The 10903-nt window shown below is 57.9% G+C and overlaps 1 protein-coding gene across 1 annotated transcript; it reads left to right on the top strand.

The window, feature by feature from the left end:
* The first annotated feature begins 223 nt into the window (after positions 1-223).
* Positions 224-9548, top strand: LOC119103418 (phosphatidylserine synthase 1-like). The gene is given in 11 exon segments (XM_037226948.1): positions 224-247; positions 1126-1306; positions 2159-2345; positions 2765-2839; positions 3754-3915; positions 4214-4246; positions 4248-4366; positions 4838-5092; positions 5623-5854; positions 6083-6209; positions 7355-9548. Coding segments are annotated over 10 exon segments (1455 nt in total). The 5' UTR covers positions 224-247; positions 1126-1136; the 3' UTR covers positions 7450-9548.
* The last annotated feature ends 1355 nt before the right edge of the window (positions 9549-10903 follow it).

Raw genomic sequence — 10903 nt, forward strand, 5'->3', positions numbered from 1 at the left:
TGCTGTGTGCGTGGTACCGATGTCGCCGGTTTGCTGTATAAGGGCGTGTATGGCTTGAGTTCTGGCGACGTTCGAGCTGTGGTCCGGTGGCGTACGTCGGGTTTGTCCCGGCCGGGTGCAGCCGGGTGTCCGACGGTGAACATTGGGTGTGTCACGGCTGGGCTCGGGATGTCACTCGGGATGTCCGGCGGCGCGCATGGGGTGTGTCCCGGTCGGGTGCAGCGGGATGTCCGGCAGCACGCGTCGGGTACGTCCCGGCCGGGTGCAGCCGGGTGTGCGGTGGCGTACGTTGGGTGTATCGTGCTTGGGTGCAGGCGGATGCCCGCCGGCCCGCATGGGATATATCGTGGTCGGGTGCAGCTGGGTGTCGGGTTGCCGTCTCCGTGTGACGCCGCTGTGAAGGTCGCCGGGGGCAGATCGGTCGCAGGGGGGGGGGGGGGGGGGGATCTGTTGGAAGTTGGCTCGCGGGCGGGCCCGTGAACGGGTGGTTTGTGTGATTCTGGAGAGACATTGACTTTGTAGTGGCTGGCTGGCTCTGAAGGAGGAGCTGCGACGTATTTATTGCATTGCTGGAGGTGGAGCGTTACTGTACACCCAAATGAGGCCGCAGACCGAGTGATTCCTGTCTTGCCAGCTGCTCTACTATCGCTCCGAAATCGGCCAGTGCCACCTTTTTTGAAATTTACCTCGAATACAAGACACTGGGACATAAACTGAGAGTGATTGAGTCATGCCAGGTACACCGTTATGTAGTTCTATTGTTAACAATACCCCAATTTTTTTCGCAATGTTTCGCTGGCAATTTGCAAACTGCATACAATTGCCCATTCTTCAAGTTCGCCCGTGAAAGTTGTCGGGCCTGACCGGACTTATAGCGAACAATTTTCAAGCAACGTTATTTTGCAGAAGCGGGCGAACATTATTAGTGAACATTGACCTGAATGGTGGACTTTGGCCGATTTTGATGAATCGTGGACTTTCGGCAGATTGATCAAGCTGATTTGCTTTGCTTGTCAAAGATGGCCGGCTGTATAAGCCTTTGGCGCCGTATGCATTATGAAAACGGACCGCTCTCGCGTTTGTTGTTGCGTCGTTTTGTGACGACGTTGTGCTGCTACTCCTCAGAGTACTTCAAGATGGGCGGCCGGTCGAGAACAACGTCCTCGTGCTCGGACTTCTCCGAGTACTTCCACGAGATCAATGAGCGCCAGGTGGACGACATATCGATGGAGTTGTTCTACAAGCCGCACACCATCACGCTACTGCTGCTCTCCATCGGGTCCATACTCTACGTGGCATTCACCAGGTAGGCGCCCGCAGATGTGGCTGTCTCCGGCCGAGTTGGCCCGCTGATGTGGCTGCCTCCGGCCGGGTTGGCCCGCTGATGTGGCTGTCTCCGGCCGAGTTGGCCCGCTGATGTGGCTGTCTCCGGCCGAGTTGGCTGCCTGCCGGCGTGATCGCTGCTCAGAGCGCCGACGTTCGTTTCAGGAGAACGTACTTGACTTGCCGCCGGCGTGGGGTTCCGCCAACCTCCTGAATCTGGAAGTTGTTTGGTGGAATAGATCGTTCGTACCGGATTCGAAGTGGCTTAGGTTATTAGATTTGATCCAAGTCCCTACTCGATGGGACCCAATTGTCAAGCGATTGGGGCTCGTTGCATTTTTTGTCGAGTTTTTCACTATTGAGGTATAAACGGAGCACGCAATGAGTTTGAGCACGTTGTGTCTCCAGATTATATCTGCGTGAGTACATGCAGCTGAGCTCAAGCGCGTAAAATAATTTCACCTGGGTTGAGACACTTAATTTTGATCAGCCACATGCCTAAATTTTAAGCAAAATGTCTGGAAAATGTGCTGAAAATGAAAATCCCTTGTCCTCAGAAAGTGTCCTCGACCATGTGCTGAGTAGAGACTGTTCCTGCGAGGTTTGATGACATGATTGATAGTCACGTGGTCACAGTGTCAGACTGTGCTACCGAAGTGACTTGGACTGGAGCCTGGCCTCGGCCACATGACGGTAATCGAGTTGCTTCGGCGTGTCCCAGCGCGGCATGGGCGCCCGTTCATGTACGCCGGCGCGACGTCGGTAACACATTGCCGTCTTCTATGATGTCCACCGCGTTGCTCTTGCCTGACGGCGGTTTGCCGTCTGTCCTCAGAGACGACAGCATCAGCCACCAGAACAACATCTGGACGGGCATGTGCTGCGTCATATTCTTCTTCCTCATCGTCTCGGTGCTGACGTTTCCCAACGGGCCTTTCACGCGGCCGCATCCGGCGCTTTGGCGCATCGTCTTCGGCTGCAGCGTCCTCTACCTGATGTTCATGCTGTTCATCCTGTTCCAGGTACGGTCCAAATTCAGAGATGAAGTGGCTTAAAAATGCTTTACTGAACAGTAATGGTAGTTGTTCTGTGTTGTAATTCAGACGGCCCATGTCGCCATTGAGATGGTGTGCATACCAACTGCATTTAACGTACAGTGTACGTGCCGCAATTGAAGGGAAAATGTTGTTCGCCGTTTTGTGTTGCCGTATTGTGTCATATATACGTTAGCCAAGCAATGTACCATGTGGCCGGTGTAAAACCTTGCATCGCGTATAACCGCCCATTACGTGAAGAATTTCTGTGAGTGTGGCGCCAGGATTTTGTGCGTGATGAGGACTACATGCATGAGGTACCATTTGCTTGCAGGCTGCTCCATCCGAGTGGTGCCGGGGTGACTGGTTAGGTTATGTTTGTGTTAACAACCCGTTTCTCCCATCAGAACTACGAAACGGTTCGGAGCATTCTCATATTCTTCTATCCAGACTTGGAGAATTTCACCATCGACATGGACGAGGTACGTGCGAAGCCGTTCACGTGTCAAGCTCGTTACGTGCGAGGCTATTCACGTGCCAAGTTCGTTACGTGCGAAGCTGTTCGCGTTCTAAGCTGATTACGTTCGAAGCTGCTCACGCCGCATGGTGGGATATGCCGGACCGCCCGCTGCCGGTATTTGTTGTACCGCCTTTACCCGCTCCCAATGTAGGATTTCTACTACACATTTTTCCAACAAGAAAAACAACCCCGGCGGCCTGCGTCGCAAAGCGAGGCCCGCCAGGGCCGCGCTCGTCGCCACAGGGTCCGGCAACGCATCACAGAGGCAGCAGGGGTGGTTGTAGGCTTTCTTGCTCGAGCCACGACGTAAATTTTAGCCCGTTCTGTTAGTTTCATATTTACTTTCTACTTTTAAATTACGTAGGTTGTTACGCACGTTTGTGAGGAGCGTCTTGTTGAGGAGCATTTCTCCTCCTTGTAGAATGACCAGGAGAAGGAGACATAGATACATTCACATTTTGACTACCTGCCCATATCGAAACGAATATGGGTGGCAAATTCGATGTTCAATTTTTGTTTTGAATTTATCACTCATATTCGGTTCGATGAAGGCATGTAGCCGAAATATCAATGCATTTATATCTCTTTCTTCCTGGTTATTTACGAGAAACAAGGCTAATATTACCGTCTTACCCATCTGCTTCTGTTTCGACTGGCGACTGAATCCATGTCCTGTTGCTGGGTGGGTTCTAAAGATCTTTTGTAAAGGCTGCCAGTGGTGAGCTATTCTCACTAATGAAACCGCGTTTACTGCGCATTGACTTTGGTAGGTGCCATCTCCCCGCTAACATCGGTAAGCCGCGGTCATGGCGGCCCCAACGCAGTGCCGCTGCGCAGTGCTTCACCGCAACGTCACGTTTGCCGACCGCTCCACAGAGCAACTGGGGCCAAAACTGCAATCCGCTGACGTTCGACAAGATCTGGAGCAGCCTGGACATCTTCGCGTTCGCGCACCTGTTCGGCTGGATGATGAAGGCGGTGCTGATCCGCCACTACGGCCTGCTCTGGACCATCTCCGTCATGTGGGAGATCACGGAGGTGGGCGGCGGGGCGGGGCCGCCGCGGGCCGCGCCCGACCGCCGGTTGAGCCCAGACTCTGTCGGGGCGGACGGGCCACAGCGGCCGTTTGACGTGGGGCGGCCCAGGGGCACTCGCCGAGTCAGTTGAATGATGCTGCGGTGATTGATTGCCTGCCAGCTGTGAATGCGTACCTGATGCGTCGTGGGGGTCTGTGTTTGCTGTGTGCATATCGTTTTCAATGTCGTGCGGTGGCGGGCGTTCTTGTCCGTCAGTTGCGCTATTGGTGTAGCTAAGTTGCGCTGTTGGGCGTTCGCAGCTGCTGTTTGCCCATCTCCTGCCGAACTTCATTCGAGTGCTGGTGGGACGCCATCATCCTGGACATCCTCATCTGCAACGGCATCGGCATCTTCATCGGGATGCAGGTGTGCCGCTGGCTGGAGATGCGCGAGTACAACTGGGAGAGCATCAAGTGAGTGTAGCGGGCCAACGACGTGGGCAGTAGGCTGCGAGATATGGTCCCCATCTGAAACGCTAGGGAAATCCAAGTGCTCGTGAGTCAAGTGGGGTAGTGCGTAGGTTTCTGCTTGAGTCGTGCCAGGTTCTCGAATTTGGGGACGCGTAGATGTTTGCGTAGATGTCTTACGACGTGTTTGGGGGAATCTGTCGAAATATCCGAAACCTACACCGCCTGGGGCCAAATATCGCACCACCGAACCCGGGCGTACTAGCACCCCTCTGTCTAGCGTGTGTAGCAGCTTCAACTCAACTGTCGGTGCGCGCGCTGTTTCGGATGGCCTGCAACTTGCCCAACCGCCGACAATGTCGCAACTACCCCTGCCGCTGTCAACCGGTTGTGGCCGCAACAAACGCGTCTCTGGCGATTTCGCTCTGTCGCTCACGATCGATCGCTAGCCACAGTCGTGTCACTGTTCCCACGCAGGGACATCTCGTCGGCCGGTGGCAAGGTGAAGCGGGCGCTGATGCAGTTCACGCCCGAGTCGTGGACCCACCTGCGCTGGATGGACGCCGACAGCCCGCCGAAGCGCGTGCTGGCCGTCTCGTTGCTGGTCATATTCTGGCAGCTGACCGAGCTCAACACGTTCTTCCTGAAGCACGTGTTCCAGATGCCGCCGCACAACCCCTTCAACTTCATCCGCATCATCTGCTTGGGCCCCATCGTGGCGCCGACCATCAGGCGAGAGCGGAGATGAGGCGTGCGGTCGGACGGTCGCTGTTGGGAGTCAGTATTGCCGCGCTTCGGCGACTCACTGAGCCGTACGAATTTGTCTGTGTTAGACCTCCTCTCCTTCGGTCAGTGTAGTCACAAGCGCGGCCACCCGCCCGGCGGCGTCTGCCCGGGCTGGGGTGTCGCCCGCGACCGGCCGGTCCGACAGCGCTCGTGTTGTCTTCTGTGGACTGGGCACCAGTGAGGCCTACAGTCGCGACTGCAGCCTCCTGCCCGCCTGCGTCGCTCCCAGATCCGGCGCCATGTTGCAGTCGGCCACGGCGGACATGGGCCCGACTGTGCTGCGTCCGCCGCCAGGCAGTTACGCTTCGCGAGCCAAGCGGTCGCTTGTAACGTCTAGCTCATGATGGAAATGTCTGGGTTTGACTGCCACTGCGAGGAGCTGTTTGCCGACGGCGGGTCCCACCAGGATATGGTTACTCCAATAATGATGTGATCTGCTCAGGCGTGGATACCTGACGTGGCTGTTATGGTTGCAGGCAGTACTATTCGTACGTGACGGACTACCGCTGCAAGCGCATCGGCACGCAGTGCTGGGTGTACATCTGCATCACGCTGGCCGAGGCTTTCATCTGCTTCAAGTTCGGCCGCGAGCTGTTCAAGCAGACGGTGGTGAAGAACGTGCTCATCTGGCTGGTGCTGCAGATGGCCATCACCTTCCTCTGCGTCTACCTGTGCATGGTGTGGAACCGGCGCTCAGCTGAGCTGAAGGTGTGTGCCACACCCTGGAAGCGGCCTGCAGCCGTGTAGCGGGTGTGATGGGATATTGGGAATGTCGCAACGTGAACTTCTGCGGTCTTGCCGCTACAGCTCGCTCGTGCTTCGATGCGATCGGTCCCCGCTCGAATTTTACGTCTGTTTCGCTGCGGGGTGGTGGTGGCTGGGCGCGGGTGCTGCTCTGCCGAACCGGTCACGGACCAGCCGGCGGTGCCGTTACAGGACGCCGGTAACGACTCGGGCCTGGACCTGAACTCGAGCGTGCTGGACACGCCGCGGCCGGCCGACCGGGACAGTCCGGCCACCGAGCGCAACTCCGAGCGGCTGGCCGAGCTGCGCCGCCGCACCGGTACGTGACGTCCGGTTACGTCGCCAGGCGGGAGAGGGAGGTGACGTCCGGCACCGTTACCATGCGGAGGATTGGAGGTGACGGTCGGCACCATTACCAGGCGGGGGGACGCTCGGGGACAGGTGGTGACGTCCGGCACCGTTACCAGGCGGAGGACGGGAGGTGACGTCCGGCACCGTCACCAGGCGGACGACGGGGGGTGACGTCCGGCACCATTACCAGGCGGAGGACGGGAGGTGACGTCCGGCACCATTACCAGGCGGGGGGACGCTCGGGGACAGGTGGTGACGTCCGACACCGTTACCAGGCGGGGGACGGGAGGTGACGTCCGGCACCGGCACCAGGCGGACAACGGGGGGGTGACGTCCGGCACCATTACCAGGCGGAGGACGGGAGGTGACGTCCGGCACCATTACCAGGCGGGGGGACGCTCGGGGACAGGTGGTGACGTCCGGCACCGTTACCAGGCGGGGAACGCTCGGGGACGGGAGGTGACCAGGCGGGGGACGGGAGGTCCTGTCCGGCACCGCCACCAGGCGGGGACACCCGGAGACCGGAAGCGCTGTCCCGTACCGTCACCAAGCGGGGGTCGTTCGGGGACGGGGAGTGCTGTCCCGGTACCGCCACCAGGTGGGCGGGTGGGCACGGGGCCGAGATGCTTCAGACGGTTGGATCGACCGAGACGGGCGTGCAGGCAGCGCAGTGGGATTTGTTGTCGATCCGAAAGTATACGTGGCTGGGGAGCCTGGTGGCATGTGTAGTGCGCGAGCACTGTGATTATGTAATTGGTGATGCTAATTAGTGTTATGTTAGTGTCTTCAGATTGTGTGGTAGGCTTTACGCCAGACAGGCAGGAGCCGTATAACGGCACTTGTCTCGCGTCGGTGTGCAAAACCCACTTGGGCCGCTGTGCGTCAATGAGAAGTTTGCTCGAAACTACTACAGTTATGTTTAACCCCTCCTGAAGCTCCCAGCCGATTACACGGACAACTGCCCCGCGGCTTTGCACGCAACCGCGCCACCGGTGTTAGAAATTGCGATTGGACCTGGATTTTGCGGTGTTAAAATCCGTATGTGATATTGTATGCTGTTCGGAGTGGCATTTCACATCAGAAAAGTCGTTACACGGTGTTCGTTGTTGGCAGGAGCGCTGTCGGATGTCAGCCGTCGCAGTCCTGACGGCGGCGGTGCGCGCCGCTCGGTCCGGCTGGGGGGAACCATCGACGAGCACGGACTGTAGACGGGCCGACGCGGCCGGAGCCGGCGAGGCGGCCCCGCCGCCGCCGCCCCCGCCGTCGCCGCCCGCTGTGTGCTCGCCTCACCAACCACCGCCGTGTTCACTTCTGGTGCGGCCGGGCCCTGCTGGAGGCGACTGAGGCCGACTCGAGCGACGCGACCGACCAGGACGGCACCGTGGCGCATGTGGGACGTGGCCCGGACCGGGCGGCGCCGGAGCCACCCGCCCGGGTCCAGAGGAGCGTCTAGTCAGCGTGCCGCCGAGGTGCGTGTCCTCTGGGGGTGGTTCCGCCGGCCGGCGTCAGGCTCGCTCCCGCTCCAGCGGGCGGCGGCCGTGGTGCCGCGCCGCGGCTCTGACAGCCGCCGCAGCGGTGCTCAGCCATCGTGCGCCAGCGCTTGCCAATCATGTGGCCGCGCGCCATAGAAGATGGTGTTTGCCGCGCATTCTCGCCAGCTGATCACCGCGAAGCGCTCTGCCATTGGTGCACCGTCTCGGGCATTCGAGCGCAGCGTGTAGTTTGCAGATTAGCGGGCTGAATCATCGCCCCATGAAAGCTGGCTTCGGGGCAGCACAGTGCTTGGGAGGGCGCCAAATAGTGCGCGACACAGCCTGTCAACACTTGCCAGAGCTATTCCCGCCGCGTCGCGGCGTACCGTGCGTTGTCGACCGCTGCTGTCAATTCAGGGAGAGGTCGACAGAGGCAGTTGCGTTGGCGGTGCAGGCCACACAAATCACCCTCGGCGACCGACACCGACGAGCAGCGTCCGTCTACAGGGCAGTGGGGACGAATGAAGAGGTCGGATCGATCTCGTGTGGTCCGACTAGTGGGGTCGTGTCGCATTGTGGCGGCCATTGTGGCCCGTCTCGTGCCGGCTGATCAGCCCCGCGCCTCTTGCAACCAGTGCTCTCCTCCAGTGCCTGTCTTGATGTTGACCAAGTCGTCTCGCTCGTTTGTTGCTGTTTTCCTGCAGGTCGCTTTCCTGGGCTGGATCCAAAGACAGTGTACACGCATCCGTATTGGTCATCATGCATGGCCCTTCCGCCTACGCTGGGCTCGATGCACGGCGTAGCCATTGACTTTAATGTGATCCGTATCATCAACCACCTTCCTGATGGATGATAGCACCACGTGGACGTCCGTTCTCGTCGGTACCCCGTATCCAGAGAAGTCCTTAGTGAACTCCCGCACCTTCGGAGGCCCTGCCATTCTGTTGCCGACCGTGCCGATCGCAGCGCCCTCACCTGGGCGCAGACCGCCACCGACGGTCGCTGAGCCGCGCTGCACGCGCCTGCCCAGCTCTGAGGGGCCTCGAATCTCGCACCAGCTCCCCGGCGACTCGCTGCCGTCCCGCTCGCATGGCACCGGGCTGCCAGCCGCGCACGAGTGTAATCAACTGGCCCCTTGTGATCCGTTTTCTAGCCCCCATTGTGCGTGTTTCAGCGTTTTGTATCCGCAGTCGCACGCGCGTGTTTCAGTGTGCTGTACCCGGAGCTATGCGTGCGTGTTTCAGTGTTCTGTATCCGCAGCCGCGTGTGCGTATTTCAGTGTTCAGTGCGCTGTTCCCGAAGCCGCGCATGCGTGTTTCAGTGTTCAGTGCACTGTGTGCAGAGCCGCGCGTGCGTGTTTCAGTGTTCAGTGTACCGTGTGCAGAGCCGCGCGTGCGTGTTTCAGTGTTCAGTGCGCTGTTCCCGAAGCCGCGCGTGCGTGTTTCAGCGTTCCATTCACAGCTTGGGAAGTGCCGCTCTGCCGGCCAGGTTGGCAGGATTACCGCTTAGTCACAAACGGGCTCGCGGGGTTATCGAGTGCCTCGAGTCTCTATGCATTGGAGTTTGGTGGGATGCATTGCTGTGAGACCCCGCCCGCCGGTATGGCGCGTGTTATCCACTGGCGCCACCGGCCGGGAGGGGACTGGCCTTGGCCGGGCGCACAGCGTAGTGGCATGAATGTACAGTACATGTACGTTGGCGGCCGTGAGCACACGGCGCCGCCAAGTCGGGTCTTGTATACTCACTGGCTTGTGTGACCCAACATTTGTTAGTGTGCATGCATGCAATGAAGCCCAATACAGGCACCGGGCTGTGACGCCTGGCTTTGATCATCACCACCACTCTGAGCTTCGGTCCTCCGCTGAGCAGCGGCCTACGGCGCTCGATTAATCTCTTTTGTTGTCGCATGCTCGCCATCAGCAGCTGTTTGCAGGTTTTAGGCCAGACTCTCCTGCAGATAATTTACGCGAAATAATCATTTGCTCGCAACACGTTCGTTGCAATCGTTGTGTTCTATATCTTTCTGCGCCAACCCTTCACGTGTCCGCGTCCGCAAAAGCAATACATTTCCGTCTCGGAATTCTTATTTGCCGTGTCTCACTTATAAATCGGTGACCGATGTGCCGTGCGCAGCACGATACCTTCATTGATTTTGCGGCGTACCGACCACCCTGAACAGGGCTACAAGCACGTTAATGGCTCGCGCTGACTGGGCCAGTGGCTGGGATATCAATGTACGGAACTCGAATGGTTTCGTGTCGTAGCCTCTTAGCACTGGTGGAAATTATGTAAAGCAGCAGTCTCCTTCCGAATGGCCGGGAGCCAATAGTTGGAAAGGAACGCCTCACATGGTGGTATCGCTGCCTGACATGAAATCGGGACCTTTGTGCGATGCGTTACTGCTCCGTTGTTGAGCCGTGAAGGCAAGAGGCCTGCACTACATTCAATATTTGTGAAAAAGGCAAAGGCTTGTCTGTTGGGCGCTGAAGCACTTGACAAGGGCGACGGCTTATGCACTAAGTCATTCTTGCTCGCAAACCAGGGGTGTCAGTTTTTGTAAATCATTGGAGGCCGAACCGAAGTTCCAGCAATCTACCCCCGCCCCCTATTTCACCACCGGATTTAAACCCACTTTATTTTGATTGCCGGCTATATATATATATTTTTAGCTTTGCATGATTGTCGAGCAATTTTTAATTTAAGCAGCGTAATATAGTCATGCAGGGGGGAGAACTAGGGAGCAGGCACTGTACGCACATGCCTCTTCTGCTCGGCTGGTGCAGGCGTCCCTTTAGTGATGGCTTTAGGGCGCCGAAGACGCTCTTTATAGCGGCCATGGGAGGCGGCACGTATTTTGGTTGTGGGGTACAGGGATTAACCACGGAGAACTCAGGTCATACTCGTTCTCCAGAGCTTTTCTCTGAAACCTCACAAACCCTCGCGTGTCTCATGGCCCTTGGTGTGCAGTTTATTGCATCGTTTATCCGCTCAGCTGTTACGATTTGTATCTGGTGGTGAGAGCAACCACGATCTTTCAATTACGGGGGAGGGATTGGTCTGGTGTTAAGGTAGGTGCACAGCTACATACGAGAAACGTACGGTTCTATGGTGAGGTAAGCATCCGGTTTCATTAATGGATTCAGCTGCAGTGTTTGGGGCCCAAGTCACCTGGCCGAATTACACAACCTCC

The sequence above is a fragment of the Pollicipes pollicipes genome, unplaced genomic scaffold, assembly GCF_011947565.3.
Source record: "Pollicipes pollicipes isolate AB1234 unplaced genomic scaffold, Ppol_2.1 Scaffold_5724;HRSCAF=6776_pilon_pilon_pilon, whole genome shotgun sequence".
Lineage (NCBI taxonomy): Eukaryota > Metazoa > Arthropoda > Thecostraca > Pollicipedomorpha > Pollicipedidae > Pollicipes > Pollicipes pollicipes.